Genomic DNA, 25202 nt, shown 5'->3' with positions numbered 1-25202 from the left:
AAGTAATATTTTATGATTTTTGAGTCAAACTCACCCAGATTGTGATGCTATTGGACCGTTATTAGGCATTAAATATTATTATAGCAAACTGTAACTAAGTTAAAGGAATGACTAAAAAGAAAATGCCGTGTGAAATGTTTTTTATAAAAACACATTCAATTAAATCATCATGCACACTTAAAATAATGAAAGGGCATACTATTGCTTTTTACACAAACTTTAATTAAATAGCACACCACATAAATTACATCATAAAAGCACCTCAGCACTAAAACATGGGAGTCAAGGTCACAGATCCTCAGTATATCCTCCATACACTGAACCAAAGGGAGTAGATTGTTGATGTGCATCATCCCCACTGAGCTCACTCATAATTGGGTGTCTCCGATGTGCCAGATGGATGAATGAACTGAAGGATGGAGACCTAACTATGGCTGCCCTTTCTCAATTTCATTACTGTAGGGCGGGGGGAGTAACTTGATCAGAATGTCATTTGCAATCTTGGGAAGAATAATTGCAAACGTGCTGCGATAACCTTTGATATGACTAACTTGATTGCAAAGCAAATCACTCTGCAGAAAGAAAAAAACAATCAATGTTGGATAGATTAAAAGTTAGATTAAGCAAAATAGGTTAATAATGTGCTCGCTAAGACGTGGTCTGGATTTTAACTAAAAAGAAAGCCCACTAGAATGTTTTTGGTGAAAATAAAAATAAATCGGGGCATAAAATTACAAACAAGTGGGTATTACATTTATTGACATAACAATCATGAGACATTTGTAAAGGGAAAGTAGGAGAAATACTAATCCAGGCAAGTGTAGCCTACAGGCATGGGCGTAGTTTCCACTGGGGACAGGGGGGACATGTCCCCCCCACTTTTCAAAATCCCGTTTGTGTCCCCCCCCCACTTTTCAAATGTGTTTATTAAGACTGAGAGGCTGAGATAACGTCAGTTTAGCCGATGTAAAGGACTCGCTGAGTGATTAGATTGTAAACTTTAGTCTAAGTTATCTCAGTGGGTCTCAAACGGTTTGGTCATCTATGTAAAGAAATATTTCCATCTATTTAATATAGTTATTCAAAATAAGTTAAGAAATCATTCCAATGTCAGTAAAAAATTAAAAGACACAGTTTAAAAGGGGAGTGATTAGTAAAATATGCATACATAAAAAGAAAGAATGCAGACTAGGTAAATTTAAGATAGGAGAGAGGAGTATATCAATTATGTGTTATTGGTTGTGAGCATATTCTAATGGTTTTTGGAATATTGAAATGTATACAGTTCTGTTTCATATGAGTGTTGAGAGCTGTATCCATAAATATTTTAATTTTGCTCTCAAAGTGCACCAGATTGATGCTTTTAACTTCAATTTAAAGACAAAAATCTTCTCCTCATTATATATACTACACATTTTTCTTGGATTTTTTAACACCATAGTCCCTAATATATTCGTAGAAAGGCAGGAAATTGAATTAAATTGAGAAAAATGTTTCATTGCGGAGGACCCCCTGTTTTGTGTCCCCCCCCACTTCTCAAACCAAAGTTACACCCTTGCCTACAGGTGTGGCTTAATGGATGGTCTGCTGGTCACAATCCTCATGTGACATGACAGGCTAACCTCCCAGTTACCCGACACAACAACCACAAGCAGATTATGACTTTCCATCGGGCCTACCCTCCTCATTTACAGAGCTACGTGCTGCTGGCTGCATTGAGATTAGTTATTGAACTGTTGAAGCAAAGGGGAACAAGGCCGCTTCAGAAGCACAGCACACAATGAGGCAGCTGTCAGAGGGAGGGGCTTCGACAGAGACCACTGTTGTTATGGATAGGACTTTTTTGTGTTGTGTTGTGGGATAGGTGCTCCTGTCATGCTCTAATTAATATTGACACAAGGCTTGAGGCTTGATAGAGGATAGGGTATAAACAGGGATTATTACACAGAGATATTACCACAGAGGTAAAGAGAATAATCTGAATTCTGAATATCCATGAGGTGAAACAGTATGCAAAATGTGCAAGTAGCCCTCTCCGATATTGACATAATGATTAGGCAAAATAATATGGAACAACTAATATAACCTCTATCGTTAAGAGTACGCAAAGAGCTAAAAAACACAATAAAAGTGTTGAGAATTCTGCTACATTTGATTGGGCTGTGCTCATGTTGCTATTGTGTAACAACTGAAGCGTAACTGACCTTTACAAACCCCTCTCTAGCCCCCTGAGGCTGCGTTCAACACCCCCACCCCTGTTTTATATTCAGGTGCGTCTCTGAGCATCTTCTCAGCAGCATCAGAGCCAATGTCCTTGCAAGTTGTGTCAAATTACACAATAACTGTGTCATTTTATGCTGCTGCACTGAATTATATACCTGTTTTGTCATGTACACTGAAATAATATAGAACCAGAATTGTTAAGTTATATCCTTCAAGACAGATACTCATTACTCAGTAAGCATAACAAATGCTTTCTGACTCGTCTGACAGTGTCCAAAAGAAATATAAACCGATTTGTAAAAGCTGAGATGTTGGCCTTTAAGCAGGTCATTTTTCATGTTTGTAAATGTTTGTGTCACATTATAATATCAAACAGTTGCCCGCTTTAAAGTCTAAGATCATTTAAGTATAAAATGGATTTGTGTATTGTAGATTTCACTGTCACACAAATGTTTGAAATCCCCTAATCCCTCTTAAGAACGGATTTACCAGACCGTGTTACAATCCAGAGGTTGTAGTATGTTTATATGGGAAAATATAAACAGCTGGATGAGACTTAAAATCAAACAAAGGAGTAGTAGTAGTGCACGCAGGATTGTCCAGGTTTCTTCTACAATGTTGCACTTTAGACTAAATCATTTCTTTCAATAGCAAGAGAATCGTGCGGTCATGATGGATTTTTGTTGGCCGTTGTGAAAGATGCATTGCATGGCCCACTCGACAAAAAACGATTTTCCTTTTGGATTTTGCAATTTTGCAGAAAATTCATGTTTATGATACTTGAATGTTCTGTTCAGCAGGATCATTTTCACATATTAACACCACTTTTACAGAAGTTGAAGCATAAATCCAATTGCTAGAAGCTAATAGCTAATGTGATGCTATAAACAAACTACATGACAGTCGCATGACTTTCTAAGATAAATGCGGCTACGGTTCGTCGTGATGACGTTTAGTTGTGTAACGCTTAAATGCTTCAAACATTCACCAGTAGGGTATACAGTGCGCTTGTCTTACCACAGACCTTGTTTCAGGCATTTAACCAAAAACAGATTTAAACTTTGAGCCAAAGGAGCCCGGAAGTGCTAACATGCTAACTCATTTCCAGGTTTAGGATTCAAATAGTTGTTTTCAAAATAAAACAGATTTGGCATCATCAGTTTATTATCACTCCAAATGTAGATAAACATTGTGAGAGATAAATGTTGTTTGATTACCCTCACTAGCAGATACTGGAGCATGAGTTAAATTAAATGCTCTGTCATTATATCCTCTTTGAGTAAACATGTTGAAACACATCCTACATTTAAACCCTGGCAAAAGAGCCAAGGTGTTAAGTGCACCACATTAAACCGCACTGTAATCCGTAATTACTGCGCTCAGCTGCTGACATGACTGTATCTCACTCTTTAAAATGTTGAGTAGACTTAATGAGCTCTTGTACAGTAGCTAACCTATCAATAGGTTACCCATAATCAGCAGAATAGAGGCCTACTAACCTAAATTATTTTCCTTTGGGGGTAATCTCTGCTGTGCCGGCGCACACACAAAAAGTAGTGTTCCTGTTTGTGAGGGTATGTGGCATGCATGAGCGTGACCCATTATCTTTTACATGCCAAGTTACCACTGCAGGGCTTAGAAGTTAATCTGATGTGGTATCTGAGCATTTAATACACTGCCCACAGCAGGCAACCATCTATCGTTTTATCCACTACCACCAGCACACTTAAAGCAATATGTTATAATATTGTGTATATGCTTTATAGTAGTGGAGTATACGTGCAATATATTGTCTTCAAGGCAAGGCAAGGCAAGGCAAGTTTATTTATATAGCACCTTTCAACACAAGGCAATTCAAAGTGCTTTACAAAAATGGAAGACATAAACACAACATTGTAAACACTAATGTGGACGAAAATGAAACAGTTGATTTAAGTGTGCAGTTAAATCAAGTTCTCAGCATCAGCATAAACCAGAAATTGTTCTGCAATTTTGAGAATATTACTGCTACTATTGTTTCAAATATCTATTAGTATTATAGCATTATCAATTCCCACTATAGACCTGCCTTATCATAGTAAACCAGTGTTTGAGTGTGATAAAAAGGGTCTTCTATTCTTGAATTCAGACAAAGACACTGTGTTACTTGCTTATAGGACGATTGTAACTAGCAGAAACAAACTGTGCTGTCCTAAATTGTACTACCTGATGTCGGCATTGACTGAAAGGAAATTGTACAGTAGTTGTTTCGACAAGATATATTTTCAGACATATGTGAAAGGTGAGAGATTGTATTGATTGCCATAGCTGAAAGCAAAGTTTAGTTCAGTGGGATTCACCCACGCACTCATCTCCTCTCATACATCATCGTTTCCTGCAGGGCTTGTGTTTCTCTCTGAAGCTTCTCTCCACCTCTGCTCCCAAGGCACACTGAGCTCTGCCATAATATGATCATCTAAACCATAATTTGATATGGTTTATACAGTCCTGATTGACCAGTGCTGTGACTCCAGACCAAAGAACAGATCATCTCAAATTATTATTTTTTCCAATTTGCACAATGATACATTCTTCTTGGATGATAAGGAAGGATAATCAGGAAACGCTGCTTCATACACGGCAGCAATGAGGACATTTCTCTTGGACTTTTGGAGAGCCTTGGTAAACCAAAGTTTGATTAGATATAAAGTAGATTGAACCGGAGTGCAAAGCTTCGCAATCGTACAATTAGAAAAACTAAATGTTCCCATAGCAGCAATGCAATATATTTCTTTCCCCCAGAAGGAAGAACATTTCATAAGACTAAAGGAACCAATGGAGGTGCACACATTTGTGCCAAATGCTAACCTAATCACATTGACAACGCTAAGAGGCTGATGTCAGCAGGTTAAAGGGTTACCATGTTCACAAAAACAGAATGTCTTTTTCAGGTTCATATTTGTATTTCTGCCTCTGCTGTGACATGTTTACATGCTTTAATGTTCAAAAGCGGTTAGTGTGTTGGATCGAAACTCCTTTCTTTGGGATGACTCAAATTAACTTTGGGTTGCATTAACAAAACAAGTCTTAAACACGCTTATAATTACAGGCAGAGAAAGCTTATATACTGAGGTTACAAAACAGGTTTTGAGGAACCTGATTATGTTAGACTACTGATTAGATTATTAGTCAGGATATATGTGGGATATATATGTAGGTTATATTTCATTTTGAATGAGATTTTCTCCACTCTCCCCACAACACCAGTCATTTCCAGACAGGGCTTATTACAAAATGTCACCACAGAGATGTGCTTTGCCTCGGAGGATATTTATAGGATTCATTACATAAACCTGATCAGTGACAGCAGCCTATGGGTAGCAACTAGTAAATCATGCTCCTCCTAACTGCTCCTGAGCTTTAGGAAATCATCTGCCTTCAGTGTTACTCGGCTAAGTTTATGAATAAATGTCACATATTTAGCAGAATGTGGAATAGAGAAAATCAGTCAATAAGCAGCTGCTGGATCTGATAGTGGTTGAGACACAAGACCAGACAGAAGCAGAGGGGGATCATTTGTGTGAGAGATTTATTTTACCTTCATATGACCACGTCTGTTGTGCTGATTTAATTAAAACATTTCAAGCATTCTTAACTATGGTGACTTACAATGAGAGAACAGGTATGGGGTTAAATTCTTCTAAAGGACACGACACCATCACAAATGGCTGTGAGAGAACACGCTGGTACTAGAAAATATGTGACCTTTCTGATCATTTGTTGCCCAGTCTGAGTACAAAACATCTGCTCATCTCTTGAAGCAAACTGAACACGTTAATCCAGGTGAAAAACGTAATCCTTGGTTAATTTCACCTCACTTGAATCTACAAAACAAAGGTAGAAAGAAAGCTTAACGAAGCATCCTTTGTGGCCGACATCAGTGCAGTCATTGAAGGAAGTGGATATGTGTGTGTGTATATATCTGTGTTTGTGTGTTATGTCTTTGTTGGGTAGTGAGTCCAGAATCTGGCCAGGGCCCAGGAGTTGAGGCTTGAGTTGTTGGTTAGGTCAGAAGGGCTCCCGGAGTAGGGGGTCCAAGAGGTCATACCACACACCCTTGACTGATGTTTGGTCACATGTGCGACCCAGGGCCACATAATGTTTATGCTGACCCTGTTGATGAGCAGAAATAGGCTGACATGAGAAACGCACAGCAAAAGATGGATTACAGTACCATAACAGCCTTTTATTACTCCATGACATTCACTCTGTAGATAGCATAAACACATTTGGCCAAAAACACAAAGATGTGGTTACTTTGGTTCAAGAAACAAAGACATGTGGATATTGAGAAAACAAGAGACATGAGTTGATCTGTTGTGGCAGCGTGGAGCTCGGGGGTCAGCACCTTCAGCTCACAGGGGTTCCTCTTGCTGGATTTTTAGATGTTTCTGTGTTTGTACGAGTTTCTCTTAAATCCAAGGCCTGTTGAATAAGTCAATCACATGGTTGAGGGTGATTCAGTGTCAGAGCTGTGATGGGCAGCTGACCTTTGCAGGGTATTTCCTATCAGCCAAAATCTTGCTGGTTTTAGCTACCCCGTGAGTCCGACTATTCATAATTACAGTCACATGTAAGGAAGTCATCAGCATGGAAAATGTATTAATTTGTGACTGATGCTGGCTTTAACTCGTGGGAGAATTTGATGGGAAAAATGTAAGAAAAACTCCTGAAATGATAATATAAAGAGTGCAATATTAATCCTGCAGTAAAGGGTTGGTCATGCTAGTTTTGTTTCCTCAGATTAAAGAGCAATTTGACATTTTTCTGTGTAAACTGCGCCTCACTTCCTCTGCGTTAGTGTACACTGATCTTTAGAGTCTGCTGACAGGAGTCAGAGCAAAACCCCTTCTCAAGCTTTAAAATGTTTTCACCGCACCGCTCTTCTGAATATACATTTGCATTTCTCTTGTGGCTACATTGACAGGGTTTAATCAGGTCTCGCTTTTGCATCACTTGTGTGTCTGCAAAGCTGGAAAAAAGACTGGTTCTTGTCACTTTGTGCATTGGCTAATTCTTAATTCTGTAACCTATTTAAAAACTAGGAAAGTCTCATGTGTGTATTAGCAAAGAACCTACACGTTTCAAACCCTGTGTAAGTGCATTCAGGTAGTCTATGATTTTAATTATTTACAGCTCCATTTTGTCTAGGGTCTTCAGAAAATATGGTTGCAATTTATGTAAAAGAAAATCACCAAAACCACCTTCTGATTTGAAAGAAAATGATTTCAAAGGTCATTGTGCTCTTGTTATCGTCATGTTCTCCATTTGAGTGAGCACTGTCACTGAACAGCCATATTTCTCTCCGACATGAAATCGACATTAGAGGGGTTGTCAGGACAACCAGCCATGATTCACAGAGCCTCAGATAGACCTCCACCTTGGGCTTGAAGCACTAGCCATGAGACTGAGCAGATGCTGTGCCTGTCAGCCAATCACAGGTGAGACAGAGGAAAAAGATGACATCATAGGCAAATTAGGGCAAACGCAGCAGGTATTTTGGTTGTCGTGTCCGCCTGCTTATAAACCCAGAGTCACTTTTAGACTCTGAAAAAACGAAAACTGTTGATGTTTGGCAGTGAAATCTTAATATTCAGAAATAAATTCAGTAGGCAACATCAAAATGTCTCAAAATAGGGGTGAACATGTAGCATTACACTAAATGACAAACATAATATCACCCTTGTGATCAAGTTGCATAATCAAAAATAGCAATGTGCTCTGGTGAATACTGAACAGGCATACTTTTACACCTTTAACATCTCAAGAAATAAATAATAAGCACTGAGTTTCTTATAATTACTAAGGGAATCTTACTGTACAAAAAAACGAATTATATAAATATATTTGTATTTATTTTGAGGACTAGGATAGTTGTAAATGAAAGGATTTCCCTTCCAACAACAAATTAAAATCCTCTTTTTACCGTGGTTAAATACATACTTACATTCATGCTGTATTCTCCCATGTGGGCTCTAAAATGTAAAACTATAACATTTTTGCAAAAGCTTTTACACTGTATTATTGAGAGGTTTTTTGCCTTGCAAAAGAACAGCTCTGGAGCTCCCTCCCTCCTCTCTCTCACTCAGCAGGTTTGATCTGTTAAACAGAAAACCAAAGCTGTCTGTCCGTTGGCTGCCTCCTCCCCCAGACTCGCTTCCTGCATTAATATTCAGCCTCTCAGCCAATGAGGGAAACAGGGTGGATGACATCATGGGCTAGGGAACAGTGAGCAGCCAGTGAAGCATCCAGCCTGCCGAACAAGCTTGCTTTTAGGGTCAGGAACTGGTCTGACAAGAGAATGGCAATCCTGCCTTTAAACTGTCACTAGGACTGTACGGCTGACGATGAACCTACCAGAGCTCCGGGCTCAAAGGCTGAACACTGAGCAAGAGAATGTGAAGACATATTTCAGGTAATTCCCTCTGTGTATGGCAATAGGGGATGAGGTGTGGGGGAGGCAGAGGAGGGAGGAGAGGAGAGAAAGGAAGAGGAGGGGAGGGCTGTGTATGTAGGGGTGCTTTGTAGCCTTTTTCTCTACCTCTCCTTCTTCCACTCTGCATTCTGCCCTGCTAGGAAGGCAGCTGTTTCATCAGCAGTCTGTCCGTGAGGGCGAGATGGAAATGGATGCCTGCATCAGATGGGCTGAGGATGTGTTTGTATGATCATACACCCCCCTCTGCATCACAGCATCTCTGTATGCACTCCCTTGTGCCTCACAAATAGCATCTGTATTGATGGGGAGGTGTGAGAATCAATGGTGGCGTTTGTGCAGGCCTAGTGTGTGTATGTGTGTGTGTGTGTGTGTGTGTGTGTGTGTGTGTGTGTGTGTGTGTGTGTGTGTGTCACTCCTGGAGAAATGCAGCAGCTGCAGTAGCAACACTGTAACAAACAAGAAGCAATGCTATTTTGGGTCTGTAGACCCGAGGCTGACTGATGGATCAGAGCTGTATATGCCGGGGAAAAAGGGGAGGGGGGGGGTGTTTTAATATGCTGATGGATGCTCTTTTGTTATCTCTGCACTGCCTCACTTATGGCCTTTCTAGGGAGTGTTTCATCCAGAGGCGGCTTTTATTTCCATTGATGTCTTTCAATGAGAGAGAGCAGAGACGTGCCTCTGTCTCTCGGCCTTAACATGGATGTGTAGCAGTTTCATGGCGGCTGACAGGGAGATATACAACATCTGGTCACCTGACTTCATTGGGGAGCGGATTGGGGGCGGGGTCCGGTCCTCTGAAAGCTGAGCTATTCTACCTCGGATTCTTCCACAGCCATCGCTGCTGCTGCTGCTGCTGGAGGAGGAGGATGGAGGATACAGTGGTGTGAATGTTTGTGTGTCCCCCATCCCCTCTCCTCTTTAGACTGTCACAGCTCAGGGAGATTCAGCTCCGAGGGAGGCAGTCCTCCTCCGGTTTGGGAGAAGCAGGGCCTGATGGGAGACCTGTTGTGTGACTGTCGTGTGAAAGAGGGATGTTAGGGAGTCATGTCAGGGATGGAGGTAGGGGGAATTGGGGGATGGGATGCTGAAGGTGCTACTCCCTTTTGAACATTGGTATATTGATATAGATGTATTGCCCCTCTCCATTCATCTGTGTCCAGGCACCATGACTGCACTCGATTCACTGTGTCCACCTAAAGGGATATATTGTTTGATGAATGCTATCTTTTTAGAAGGACATATTAAAGTGTCCCTTATCACCATCACCATTATGTTTTTTTAAGTTCACTTACATTATTTAAAGATCTACACTGTCCTTTCTAGGGGAACATATTTGGGGAATGTGTCGGTGCGTAAGATGTTTTGTGCAATGCACTGGGCTTTGCAGAAGACACCATGCCTACAGTAGTAATGTAACACATTGTCAGAGACGATCATACACTCATGCTATGATATATGAGAGTGTTAGGTGTTTATACGTCCTGCTGGCCAACTGATCTGTGAAACCGCTGCTGGGTAATTGGCCACGCTTTAGGTCTAAGACGCTGTGCTTCACTTGCCACAAGCATTATATATTCATCACACCTTCATCTACACAGGTCTGTTACACGCAGATGGGCAGCTTATAGCTTTGTATTATTTGTCGACAGCAGTCTGGGTAGAGCTGCTTACCATCAGGTGAAATTATTCACACAGGCTTTTGTCTCTGTGTAGGTTACTGGCAACAACTCATGAACAATTTATATTTGCAAAGAAAGCTGACAGACATAAGCTGTTGCTAGTGAGAAGGTGCTGATGTGTCAGGTCTGGTCTAATGTGCGTGTGCGCTCTGTTGTAATAAAAGTAAAAATACCCTAAAGCATACTGTATATAGTGTAAACAGAAATCATGCAGGCAAAATGGAAGCTTATTAAACTTAGCTTGGTTTTTCTGCAAACGCTTGCACTGCTGACCATGGTGATCAACTTACAGTGATCTAATGGTATTCTTTTATTAATACATTTGTTCATAGTGAACAGCTATTGGACATCATTATCTTTACACATGTAAGGAGGCTTATGGCTCAGTGGATAGTGTGCTGGACTTCGAACCAGGGGATAGCAAGTTCGAGTCCCACTGCAGTCAGCATGTCGTTGTGTCCCTGGGCAAGACACTTCACCCCAAATGGCTCCTGTGGGGATTGTCCACAGTACTTAATGTATGCAAGTCGCTTTGGATAAAAGCGACTAACAAGTGACATGTAATGTAATGTAATGTAAGGAAGGTAAACGTGGAGAGAGTTATTTTATAAACTTGACATAAAACAGATCCAAAATCCACCTTGCTATTAAAGTATGCACTGTAAATAATGATGTACTGTTGATTGGAAACATTGGCTTAAAAATTGTACTTAATTTAATCGATTATTTATTGTAGCTTAGTTTGTAAGCCAGATGTTTTGTGCAATACCTCCAACCAGGGCCTTCCTCACTTGGATACATGTACTAATGTAGATGTTTCATTATTACTTACAGCGCAGTGTGACCAATAATACACTGGTTAATATATTAATTGTGTACAATATTTTGTTTTGTGATGAAAACTTTCAAAAGACTATTGTATTCAGAGATGTTTTAAGTTAGTTTAAACAAAATACTTAATAAAGATTGTTGGCTGAATAGGCCTAATTCCCTATTTATATTCAACAAGCAATTGATCGTATTTTAGCAGTAAATAGCAGAAAGACAGAGCTGAGTAAACTTAATAATATCGTTATCCTGTTATACAACAACGTTATTGCATACATTCCTTTAATCTGCCACCACATATTAAAACAAAATGTCCTGCAACTTTATTCAACGTTAAAATCCGATGGTACAATCAAAACTTTAAAACCTTTCACTTTCCACCATATGTGCCTGCACAGCTCCATGACTATTAGTGAGCAGTTCTGGGCTTCCCCTAGTTTTCCACTGGCCGGTGTAACCCAACACACACAGCTTCTCTTACCTCACCTCCGCTAACAAAAGCAGTCGACACAGAACCTCATCTCGGCTAACTGGGCTGCCTGAAATATGATAGTGTCGGACCCACAGCCCGTACACGTAGTAGACCTCCATCTGTTGAGGACTTAGTCAGCATGAGTTATGCTGCTATTGTTCGATGCACTGAGTTACCGTTGAGGACTTTTGTTGACAGTTTATAAATGTGCGGTGGCCTCATGTGGGGTGTTTGTGTGTGTTTAAGGGCAGATCTGTCTAAAGTGGAGCAGTAGTCTTCTGGTAGGTGTGTCAGAGCTACAGTCTGTGTGTTGTGGATTAGCATGTAGGATTGCAAGCCATCTGGCCAGTTTGTCTAAGAATGGGAGGGGGGTAAGTTAGAGAGATAGATGGAGGGTGAGTGAAAGAGACAGAGGAAACACTCGAACACTGACACATTGACACAGCTCCCTCGTAATCTCCCTACTTGATGTCTGTTGCTACTTAGAATAGTGTGTTAGTAGTCTGTGTGTGTGCCCTGGTGTGTGTGTTTGTGTCCCTCGGTGCAGTTCAAAGATAGTCCTCTCGTGACTTACACTTTCCCTGACGTATCAAACTCATATGGCATCAAGAAAGTCAGAGAAATGTCTCGTGAGGATTGGAGATCCTGGAAAGGAAGGTGGTGGTGTTAAAGACTTTACAGTAAGATGATGCAATGAGTGTAGACGTTCCAGATGGAGAGAGACTTGGAGCAGAAAAGGATGAATTGTTGCTGGGGAGGAAACAGGTTGAGGAGGTTTAAGAGATTAACTAGTTTCACTGGGTCAAGAGTTTGCAGGGAGTTGCATTGGGGTAACTGTTTGGAGATGAACAGGCTAGATAATGCAACATGTTGTCGGAAGTTTTCAGAGGATTTGAAGAGATTCCTCAAGCTTGGTTCAAAGGGTGGCTGTTTTCAAATTGGGACTGCGACTGATATAAGCTAATATTTGTTGCGCTATCGTTTAAATGTCCAGCATTATGTACATTTCTGCTGTTTTTCAAACCAACTTCTGTCTTCACGGGAAGAATGAAAAGATTGTGATGTGCAATAACATAACTACGTGAGTGTCTTTGCCTCAGAACAAATGCATATTTTCTGGTTTCACAATGATCACAAACAGCATTCCCCTGGGTGAACGTGTGTTGTTCTTGTATCCACCCAGCCACCTGCCTTTTTCCTCCCTCTGACTTTCTTTATAGTTCCTTGTTCACAATTATGCAAAAATGTATTTTGTTAGACATACGAATAACAGTGCATTACTTATTGTCAGTATAAGTACAAACACTGTATGAGACCAGCCAGAGAGCTTCACATGCTCCAGCTATAATATCTAGAGAGACTTAATTCAACTGGAGTTTAATCGCAGCAAGCCTTGTTTTGGATTTAGATTTGTCAATGACCAACTGTGCTCATAATATTCAAGCACAGTTTTGGTGATGCAATATGGCAAAGTTGTTATCATGACGAACATGATCCAGGATGTGTAACTCTGGGAGGAAGGGAATCATTTGTCACAAATAACACCTCTGAAGTGAAAGGCATCCACACAGTGCAGTCACACTGTTTCCGTGCCTCTCAATGAGGAAATACATTTCTTTCCCAGCTGCATGGAGGTGCAACTACTGTGAGTGGCAGCACAATGCCTCAGTGAATTCACTTGTCCACACAAATATGAGTCCTGTGGCAGTGTTTGTCTATGCAAAGTCATAACCTAGCTATTTGGCAGGGGAGACGTTATCAAAATGAAATGCCTGTTTAGTAATGAAACAACAGCTTGTCTATATCATGTGCGTTAGGTGTTAGATATACTGTAGAGACACATTGGAGACACTCAGAAGAACATTACACTTTATATATCTAAACTTTAATTAATATGAACTGACCTAGATAAATAAAAACCATACATTTGAGCAACTAGCGCAGTAGCGACAGCATGTAGATATCCACAGTTCTCTCTTCCCATGTTCCCTTACAACGGGTGCTGTGACTCAGAGCAGGTGCACCAGCTGGCCTTGCAGGAGGGCATCACTCCCATCTCTGCCTCCAGCTGGCACACCAACATGCCCACCCATGCCACACTAATGCAAAGAAAGAACACACACACTTTGTTTCTTAAAGCGAACGATAGGAGATGTGCAGCCTTACCTGTGCTAGGTGCTTCCATGATTGTCAGGCACACACTTAATGTAACTCAATCATCTATAAGGGTCAAAGGAGCCAGGGTTGGGTTAGTTTTTGTTCAAATGGAACCAAAACCTAAATGCCTGTCTCAATTGCTGACAAGGTTTTGGGCATCTCTGTGGCCTTGTTGTTCAAGATGCATGATGTGTTACTGCAATGTCTGTAAGTCTTCACAACGGCAACTTTCATATAAAGATGAATTGCCATTAAAAGGTATTTAAGCTGTTAAAATGGTGACATTAACCACCAGGAGCCAACAGCAGCACAACATTTTGAATACAAGGTTAAAAGTAGAATATTACTGCAACAATACTTAATATTTAAAGAAGGACTCTCAAATGTGATTTAAATAAGCCATTCTGACAGACAGAATAGAAAAGCTATCATAATGTACTAGTGTGATTAATTGGCTCTGTCAGGCAGGAAGTTCCTTTCAGAATAAAGTAAGAGTTATAGAAATATGCATTGAATTAAATAAAGCCTTTCTGTCAGGAAGGAATAATGTCTCAAAACATATAACCAGTAAGAAACATCATTTGATTGACTTTTTGAATAGCTTTTGTCTCCTTGACAGAATGAGTGCCCATATTTTTTAAAACAGATTTACGTTACTGGTTGTCCATTTTCATAGTTTCCCGTCTGACAGAATAAACTGCACCACTTTATTTTTGTATGTAACACATCCAGAGAGCAGCTCAAACTGTCAGAGCACGATGCGCAGCAGTTTTGTCAGCTGTGACTCTTCAACTGTTTTTCATGATTTAAATGTAATGTTGTTTACCCCTGCCAACATTTCAGTTAGAAAAAGAAGTGTGCAAAAAGCCAATTAAATTACCTCTGAAAATAGCTGCAAAAACGATTATATTGAAATGTTGACACAAAAATCTGTTGAAAATTTAAAAACTAGCATGACAGGTGTAAGACGTGTGTGTGTGGTGTGTGTGTGTAAACAAAATGCATGTGTGTATCAGAGAGCAGTTAAGGGGCGGGTTCACCCAAAATAAATATGAAATGATCCTCAGCAGGGAAGTTAGGGAAAGGCAGATGTCTAGTAAAATAAGAGTCATGATGGATTGTCGGCTGTCGTGAATAAATGGGATTTGAGTGTAGACTTCCATATTTCTTTCTGCTTGGTGATGAATATATGTAATGTTTTCCCATAGCCTGTGAGCAGAAGGTACAACGAAAGTCAGATATGGTGTGGTAGGACCACTGAACATTGTAATATGTTTGTGTAATATATGTGAGTTATATCACCACGCTTTTACCATCTCAAATTGAAATGAATATGATATGAATGATAGTTGCTGATTGTCAAGTGTTGAATTTTAGCACCCAAACACATTTGCATTGCAGTCATTTAATAATGTGTCACTTTGATTACGGGTCAAACAACATCTCAACTCAAACAACTTTTATATGTTGTGGATTTAGTACTAAAGTATAAGATTTGTATTTCTGAAATTAAACTAATTAAGTTTAGTTATATCAGAGCCAGTTTCATTGCTGTTCAGTATGAGTGACATTTGCATGGAAACAGCACAGTAATATATTATATATACCGGTTGAAGCTATAATAATACTGGATTATCTGGAATGTATTCAGGGCTGCCCCTGGCCAACTTGTGGCCCCAAGCAAAGTTATATGTTGAGGCCCGCTGTGTCGTGAGCATCGACGGGGGGGGGGTGCTAATGGAGCCTCGCAGCGGCGAAACTGTGCCGCGCCTACACTAATTGCGCCGCATAAGCGCATAGGTGCGCCGTATTTGCAGCTCAGTTGAGGCTCAGTTGAGGCCCCCTCCGAGAGATGAGGCCCCCTCCGCGAGGCCCTCCGCGAGGTGAGGCCCTCCGTGAGGTGAGGCCCCCTCCGCGAGGTGAGGCCCTCCGCGAGGTGAGGTGAGGCCCCCTCCGCGAGGTGAGGCCCTCCGCGAGGTGAGGTGAGGCCCCCTCCGCGAGGTGAGGCCCTCCGCGAGGTGAGGCCCCCTACGCGAGGTGAGGCCCCCTACGCGAGGTGAGGCCCCCCGCGAGGTGAGGCCCCCTACGCGAGGTGAGGCCCTCCGCGAAGTGAGGCCCTCCTCGAGGTGAGGCCCTCCTCGAGGTGAGGCCCTCCGCGAGGTGAGGCCCCCTCCGCGAGGTGAGGCCCTCCGCGAGGTGAGGCCCTCCGCGAGGTGAGGCCCCCTCCGCGAGATGAGGCCCTCCGCGAGGTGAGGCCCTCCGCGAGGTGAGGCCCCACGCAGTCTGCGTGATCTGCGTGTAGGGAGGGGCGGCCCTGAGTTTATCATACAATACATTAATAAAAACGCCACAATGAAGTGAAACAAGAGCAGACACAGACATCTGGCTAATGGCTAATAATAGATCTCTGTTTACTGATTAGAGATGTTTATGCACTGTGCTGGGTGTAGTGTTTGTTGTCTTGATTCAGTAATATATATTCAAAGTGAACTGACAGTTGTGGAGATCTCTGAGGGATGTAAAGTGGGAGGTCAGTGTGAATGGACGAAGAGGAACTATCCATTTAGGTTTGCTTTTGGTATTGTGAAATCATGCTCTATTTAACATATTATGAACGGGTAGGAGCCTTTCAAACCAACACGATTAAAAGATGTTCATGTTCAACATTTCCATGGCTTTCCCCCAAGGGATGTGTATCAGCTAAAAATAGAAATTGATAGACAAGTTTGATTTTTTTTCCAGAAATAAAACACATAACTCCTCTGCTGTGATGCAATTGAGAAACATTGAACAAAGCAATTTCACACTCTGTGTAACATGACAACTCTTGACAAGTGAATCAGTATTAATGAATATGTAATGACGCTTTTGTCAAGCTCTTGCTCAAACATCATTAATATGTTATTGAGTTTTTATTTCTTCTTGAAAGATGTTTGCTGCTGCTCAAGATTGTTGCAGATCTATCCACAATCAACCACCCCCCCCCCATGAAATATGAGAAAGGAACTTTTCCACTTAAAGTGAACAATACAAGATTGACGCTGACTTGAGCATTAACACCCGTGTCTCACCTGCCACCTGTTGAAGCAAACTGATGCGATTGCTGTGACGTTCCCTTTCATGAGCTGTCGGCAGCTGTATGCAAAGTTTCAGAGGAGGACCAAGGGAGGTGGAGCCCATCAGTCAAAAGCTGATGTGTCAAACATTTGTATTTCACAGTAACCAAGTCACAGACATCAATGTTCATTAGATGTTTTGATGATTTACTCTTTCTAGAAGTCGACTAGACATATTGGGAATTAAACATACAAGATATAACTTGTTTATTGGAGTCAACTTGCCCGATAAATACATCTCAAAGATATTTACATTGCACTTTGAATATAGTAACCGATTATTGACATTCTGTCTGTATGTTGTATGATCTGCTAACCCTAACCCTATCTCTGGCCAATCAAATGGGCCTTGTCTGATTGGTCAGAATCTGCATGCATGCCACTGAGTCTTATTGCATCAGTGCTACCATACCACTCTGTGTGGTAGATGCAGGAAAGTGTAACAAGATAAGAACTAAAGTGTGAACACTAAAGTGTGACTAAAAGAGCAAGTCAGCCATCTGACTATAGTTTGGATGCAGGAAAGACGATGTAACACAAATACTTTGCAAGTCTGATACAAGAACTGACTACACTTTGATATCTGTTTATTTATCAGTGCCCTAACAACGTCATTAAATAATACAGTTTTTCTTGCAAACTTGAGTTTATGGTCTCAATCACTATTTTCAAGTCTTCTTCAATACAACATTATATTCTTTTTGTACACAATGATCTGATTTAGAGTCAAATACACAGTAAAGCAGGGTATGCTTTGTTGTTTTCAGTTCATTAAAGAAATTGTACTATTGTAGTTGTCTTGTTCAGCGTTCGGTTGCACTTCCTTCCACACTCTTGTGTCATTGCTGGTTCGACAGTAGTTCATAAACCAACAGGTCAAAGTGTCTACCTCCACTTTTTATATAAAGTTTACGATATTAACCATCACTCTGCAAGACAGCGAATTCCCCAAAATGTCAGACTTCTCCTTTTAGACTTAAAGTCCAAACCCTGTCCCCAGACAACAACTTTAATATTGGGCAATTCTGCAAAAGCCTGGATTACATTCATCTATTCCAGGTCATCTATTCTGACTTCCTGGACAAAACCTCTGATACACATCCAATATAACGTAAACCCCAGAGAGACTGGAGTCAAACCCCCGAAGAAGTGATGAACCCTCATGAAAATACCAATTTAATAACATCAAAAACGCGAGGTGTCCCATACAATTGTGTTCCTCAGCCAAAAGGACAATGCTGCCTTATGTTGAACTTCTTTTGAACTAAAAATGAATACATGAAACTAGGATTAGATAATCTGATTTCCTTGCTGATGCTGGGGCATGTTTGACCTTATGAGGTTTTGATCTTGTGATCATAAATTCTGACCCCTTTGAAATGGCGTCCTTTTAAACAGAATTGAACTTTAACACCAGCCCTCCTCCCCCAACCTTCATTTAAAATTGAAGGGGGGGATGTCATCTGCACCGTTTGTGTTTTGTTCTGACCTTGAGAGGCCAACCATGTGAGGGAGGAGTGATAGTGCAGTCAAATGTTGACATCTGTGTGTCGTCAGTTTCCAGTGCTATAATGTCTGGTTGAAGTGTCTGTGATATGACGGGTGTCAGGTTTCTCCTGTTAACAGTGGAGCGAACTCTCTGACCAGTGTGTGTGTGGACAGCACCAAAAATAAAGGAAATAATAACGTCTACTGCAGCTCTGGAGCACCCCTCCTTCCTCCTTATCCGTTTGAACGTCCTCTAGCTGTCCATCCCATCCAAGTAATCAGCATCCTTCAAAGGAGCACAGCCAAAGCTAAAGCCAACTCAAACAGAGAGTGTGTCCTAATCAGGGCCATGAAGAGCCGGGCTTACGGAGCCCCCCCCCCCCCCCCCCATTACTGGGCAGCCATGGGCTCAAGATTAGAGCCTCTTTCTGCATTAGCCATTCAAATTTTGCATTAATGTTTGAAAGAGAAAAGGAAAATGCCTGCTCTTCATGGATAGATTAGTATTTGATGGCACAGAAATGTGAAAACATCGGCAGTAATACGTGAGTGAGCCGGTGTGTCTGTGGTGGCTCTGTGTGTGTTGTTTCAGACACTTGTACATGTATCTCATGTATGTCAAAACTCAACACAGTTGTGATTCTGTGCTAAAGCGTATTTTTTACCCAAATAGGTCTCTTGATTTATGATGTTTAGGGACGAGCCTGTGTGTGCTTCAGAAATAGGAGCTTCTTGTTTCAGGGGCACTCACTGAATGCTTGCCTGTCTGTCAGTAAGTCTGCACAGTACATAGGTCAGTGTTTTATGTGAGTGAAGAACCAAGTAATGTCTGGGCCTCCATGAATCTGCCATCTCTAACTGCCTGCTGCTCTGCAGAGCTGCTGCAGGTGATCCAGCCTGATAACCACACAGCAGTGACGACCACAGCTTGTGACGTATTCAAATAGTTCCATAATGTCTTCAACTGGCACAAATTCTCTTGCCACTTCCTGATATAGAAATGACCACAGTCAGACACTGAATATTTAGTTTTTCAGCTACATAATTCATGTTCATTCATTATATTTTGAAACACTTCACAACGTCCTGTTTCCTCGTCATCATCTGGTGCCGCAGCAGCCATTGATTTTCCTCCTCTGTGTTTGCTGACCTGATTGATTAGATCCCAGTTTCTGTTGTCAGGTCTTTGCCACGTGCATATGCTAGTGGGTTCACTGCTGTACGTGACTATATGAAAAGTGTACATGTGTTCAAAAGATTATTTATAGGCTTAGACATGATTCACAGCTGTATTAGTCTGGACAGGGCTGTGTGTGTGTGTGTGTGTGTGTGTGTGTGTGTGTGTGTGTGTGTGTGTGTGTGTGTGTGTGTGTGTGTGTGTGTGTGTGTGTGTGTGTGTGTGTGTGTGTGTGTGTGTGTGTGTGTGTGTGTGTGTGTGTGTGTGTGTGTGTGTGTGTGTGTGTGTGTGTGTGTGTGTGTGTGTGTGTGTGTGTGTGTGTGTGTGTGTGTGTGTGTGTGTGTGTGTGTGTGTGTGTGTGTGTGTGTGCTGACATTTGACTCCATGTTTAAATGTCATGTGGCACATACTGCACTGTGTCTTCTTCACTGTCTTTAAAACTTCCTGCAGCTCAGTTCTTATGACAGCAATGATGTCGCCAAGTCCCTGCAATCATAGTGACAGTGCTTTGTAAACAGCTGTTTCACTGGGTTTTGTTGTTAGTGACACGCCTAACCTCCAGTCTAAGAAACCTGTTTGCTGCTGTTGTCTGGACTCTCACCTGGAACAGGTCCAACACGGTAGAAACTGCCAGTAGGCACCCCCACCCACCACCAGTGTAAATACAGGATAATAATCATATCTCCTACATTCAGAACATAACATGTGTCTATGTAGCTGTTTTGTTACTTAAAGGGGACCTATCATGCAAAATGCACTTTTGTACGTCTTTTATACATGAATATGTGTCCCCGGTGTTCCAGGGAACTCACCAAGTGTCAGAAAACACAACCCTCTCTATTTTCCTCCATACCCAAATCTCTAAAAAAAGGGGCTGCAACGGATCTGATAAAAACTGATCCAGATTTGAACACTGTCCTGACGTCAGGACGGTGGCGCTACGGCTATTGGGCCAACTCCACCAATCAGGAGGAGACAGCCACGGCCATTGCCGTTCGAAAGCGCTGGAGACGCTGTAGTACATATGCCAGGCCTGTAGATGGTGCTGTTCTCACTGAATCAACCCTTGCTAAAACAGATCTAAAAAATGTCAAATTTAGCAAAATGAGGCATGGCTAAAATGCATGATCTGTTTGGTATTTTGAAAAAAAAAAAGTATAAATATGCCTTATATAGGTATGGTCCTACACTATATTATTCAAATATAGCATGATAGGTCCACTTTAAAATTAGTGTGTGCCCAGCTAAGATGAATCAACGTGCACCTTTTAATAGTTCTCCAGTATGTCACCTTGTCATTAATCTGTCTTGAAAAGTTCACACTTGATGCCACCCTCTCGCTTTTTCAGTCTGTAGTGTCTGTCCACCATTTGTTGAATTAAAAATGTAAATACATCCACAGCGAGCTCTGATATTAAAAGTCCTGCAAAGTACTGGCTGCTATCTATCAAATTATTTCCTGCACTGATCATACACTTTTTTCCAATTTTAAATAATTACAATGCAGTTTCTGCAACACACTGGCCCAGTGAGGCAACATTATTATTCTCCTCAGACAGTCAGGGGAACAGAAAACAGTGTCCAGTTCATTATGAAACATCAAGATTGTGTTAACTTGTATGTCTTTTATCTCAGAACAATGTCAGATTTTGTTCACATAATAAGTATTGGCAGCTATTTGTAGTGTTGTTTAAATGAAAAGAACATTAGCATAATTACACAATCACACATTAATAGTTAATGTCATCCAGGGGAATAATAACTGTTGGATGAGATGAGAAACTGATACGCCCTTATTTTGAAGTTCCCGACTCACAAAAATCACAAGGGTTATTTTTTTTTAATGTTTTAGCGTGTCTGTACGTTAATTGGGTGAATGACTTCTCAATCAAACACTGGTCTTTGTATTTAATGATTTAGATATCGTATCGTGGTGTCTTTGTCAAAACAGTAAAACATTGTATTGTTGTCCAAAGATTTTATTAAATATAGTTTTTGACATATTGAAATATGCTGATTAGATCAAGTTCTTCGAACATAACCCTGGCTTTATCTAGACGCAATTAAGGAAATATTGTGACATGTTATTGGTTTATAAACTTGTATCAAGTCAGAGGTCTCAAATTAGATAGTGATTAAGGTAATAATAAGTCATACATGTCTGTTTGTCCTATCAAAGCTAGAAAGATCACATTACTGACAAATACGTTTCAAAGGAAGACATCATCTCACTTAATAATACTATTACTGGAGGCTGATTTAATCACAGTTGTTATAATCAATAAACCATTATTTTGCTCATCCATTACCTTCATTCAGAAACAGATATGTTGTGAAGTTAACAAGCAGACAACCCAGATGTTGTCTCTCACAGGAAGATAGTTATATAAAACTGTAAAAGCCACGGTTGCAGATGCACATGTGTAATTTGTCGGAGGCAGTGAGCGCCCTGTAAGAGCCGAGGAGGGTCTTTGTTTGCTAATGTAGGTCTCCACTGAGGGGGGCGGCTGCATGGCCCGCTTTCTGGGACAGTTGTGCTGCGCATCACATGATGGGCTTGGCCTCGGGGCGAGTCAGCGAAGGAGTTTAAGATGGATGGATGGAAGAAGAGAGGTCGAGTGATGGGGACGTTTACTCTTGCCAGTTTCTCTTAGAATCAACTCCTGGTTACTGTTTTCACATCTGAACAGACCCACTGGACATCAGACTCCAGAGTTTGGTCTTTTACTAAATCTAAATATGTTCAAAGTATAAGATATGTTAGCCAGGGTCCCTCATAAAGGATTCCTCATTGTAAAATGCAGAAAAATACACATATATTCAGTCTTTGTACAGCACCAGCCAAAGTGTTGCTTAAAAACTGGTTTAAAGCTGAAAAAGAATCATTGATCAGACAACAAAAACTACATAAAAAAAAAAAAGGGAAATGAATGGCCCATTGAAGATTTAATATCTCAAGGTTTTGGACAAGGTCAAGGCTTTTCTGCCACTTTTATAGAATATGATTTCACCAGAGAAAAACAACTTTATAATGTGTGCTCCCCACTGCTTAACATCACCCAATATGCCCCGGTTGCTTCAGTCAACCTTGATGTTTACAAAATCAGTTAGTCCCTTGATATATTTCTTACACTGGGGAAGTTTTAGTCAAAATTCGAGGTTATTCGAGGTGCATCAAGAGAGATGTTGTAACCTTCCCATTCGTCAAACTTGTATTTTAACACTGAACCTCCATCTCTTTTTTTTCTTTGACAGGACATTGTGAGTGCTTCTAAAGATGTCTGATAGTGTTGATATTGAAGAGAAACCACCAGCCCCCCCCTTGAGAATGAACAGTAGTTCCCGAGACTCTTCACTCAATCACGCCACTAAACCTCTTCCAATGGCTCCTGAAGAGAAAAACAAGAAAGTCCGTCTGCGCTCCATCTTCCCCGGGGGAGACAAGAGTGAGTATCCTCCCCCGCACGTCACCCTCACCCCCCCGCCTCGCAGTGATACACAAAATGTACATTAACTCACTAGAAATCAGCCTGTAATCAATCTTTGCTTACTTCCTATAGCAAACAAGAAGAAGGAGAAGGAGCGTCCTGAGATATCCCTCCCCTCAGACTTTGAACACACCATTCATGTTGGCTTTGATGCTATAACAGGAGAATTCACAGTGAGTGTCTCTTTCTCCTGACATAAGACGTGCTTCTAAAATCTTCCCGTCTGAGAGCCGCAAGCATTTCCAAAATCACAATTCCCTAAAGTGATAAAAGTCAGATAATGATTTTATTTCCTCCACATAAAGTTGGTAAGACTAGTGACTTGAATAACAATTGCTCCATCTCCCCCATCAGGTGAAACTTGCTCTGGAATAATTTAGAGTTTATTGGTAAATGACATTTAGCTGCAGTTTCTGTTAGCAGTAGATGTGTTATTATCATAAAGCCTGGATATGTAATGACACAGTGTTACCTTCTTCTTTTATTGCTGGTTTAATATTCTTTACACTTCATTAGTTCATGTTTTTTCCCTTTTATTTAGAGAAAGTATTTTTCTTCTTTATAATAAACACCAACAATTAAGCACTCAAAGTTATATATAAGGACTGTTGCACTCAGTCATCTCTTTTAAAAAAATAAATCAATGCAACAGTTAAAACAAATCTCATAAAGCTTTTCATGTTTACTTTTTGATTCCAAAGAGATGTGTATTGCTTTAATTTAATAATTTCTTCTTATAAATGAGTTGCATTAATTTGAATGTATAATTGTTAATGATTAATTTTTGCAAACTTATAAATGTAAATGGTAACCATGTTTATTTATTTACTGTTAGGTAACATATTTTGGTTATGGAAATATGCTTTATAGCTAAATAAAGGAACCGTAATACAACACCAGGACTATTCTAAAACACAAAAGTCGTGTTTGTTATAGAACTGACAGGAATAATTATTATTTTCATAAAATAACTGAGAAAAATTACAAAAACCAATTCAGGAGCAGCGTACTGTGTTCTGCTCTATTTGACTTCAACTTGTCCATGACATCAGTTACAAAAAGTTCCATGTTCATTTGATACGCTATTTGCTTATGACGCACAGCACCCTTTAAGACAGTTCAAACCACAACACTTTGATTCCTCTTTGTCATGGTTTTCTGGGAGGATACACTACATTATTGGTGATAAGCTGCTGATAAGATGTGTGTAAAAATATCCACGTTTACAAAGCTAGCATGAATGAAACCCATCGTTCAGCTACATTCAGCCAGTGGGCATTAAAACAGGCAGGCCATAAAAAGAGAGTGGAAAAGCCTTCAAAGATAATTGCGACATTATGGGGAATACACTTTTGTATTGAGAGTTAAATTAAAAGCTAGACACTACATTTTAATTATATATGAAGCTATAGCCTGTTAGCTTAGCATTAAAAAGCACAAAACTCGAAAAATGTATATCTTTGGATCCTATAAAAGGGGACTCAGTTGCTGTCAACAGTTTCTTGCTGTGATCGAAGGCCTTTTAACATCCTACATCTTTTCCTCAAGAAGAAATGTCCATATTGTTGTTAAGATATTATAACTTTTAACATTTGACCTCTAATGGTGCAGGGTATCCCGGAGCAATGGGCCCGGCTCCTGCAGACCTCGAACATCACCAAACTGGAGCAGAAGAAGAACCCGCAGGCCGTGCTGGACGTCCTGAAGTTCTACGACTCCAAAGAGACCGTCAACAACCAGAAGTACATGAGCTTCACATCGGGAGGTAAGCAGCTTAAAAAAAACAGATAAAATAACAACCACCAGTTTAAATTCTAAATGTATTTAATGTCTAATACAAAAGATTAAAATAATTTCTCTTTTTTCAGACAAGTCGGCACATGGGTACATCGCAGCAAACACTCTGGTGAGTTCTTTTATATCCAAGCTTATATGGTTAGTGTTGGTTATAACCCTAAATAATGCATTTGATTCCTGTCAAGAAGCTGGAAAATACCATAAATTGAGTATCTGACACATTTATTTGTCAGTAAATAACAGTCAAACCACTATTTAACGCTCAGTTTTAAAGGAATCTAAATGTTGTTTATTGAAGA

At 40.5% G+C, this 25202-nt stretch overlaps 1 protein-coding gene across 1 annotated transcript in view; it reads left to right on the top strand.

Annotated features, from left to right (window-relative positions):
• Positions 1 to 8479: 8479 nt before the first annotated feature.
• LOC117490720 (serine/threonine-protein kinase PAK 3) overlaps positions 8480 to 25202 on the top strand; it is a 30473-nt gene continuing 13750 nt past the window's right edge. The window contains exons 1-5 of the mRNA XM_034140514.1: positions 8480 to 8677; positions 22874 to 23064; positions 23179 to 23279; positions 24718 to 24871; positions 24975 to 25012. Of these exons, the coding sequence (XP_033996405.1) occupies positions 22896 to 23064; positions 23179 to 23279; positions 24718 to 24871; positions 24975 to 25012 (462 nt within the window). The 5' untranslated portion in view covers positions 8480 to 8677; positions 22874 to 22895. The remainder of the gene's footprint in view (positions 8678 to 22873; positions 23065 to 23178; positions 23280 to 24717; positions 24872 to 24974; positions 25013 to 25202) is intronic.

This window comes from Trematomus bernacchii, unplaced genomic scaffold, assembly GCF_902827165.1.
Source record: "Trematomus bernacchii unplaced genomic scaffold, fTreBer1.1, whole genome shotgun sequence".
Taxonomy (NCBI): Eukaryota; Metazoa; Chordata; class Actinopteri; order Perciformes; family Nototheniidae; genus Trematomus; species Trematomus bernacchii.
The sequence above is the reverse complement of the archived record's forward strand: the minus strand, read 5'-3'. Positions and strand labels throughout refer to the sequence as shown.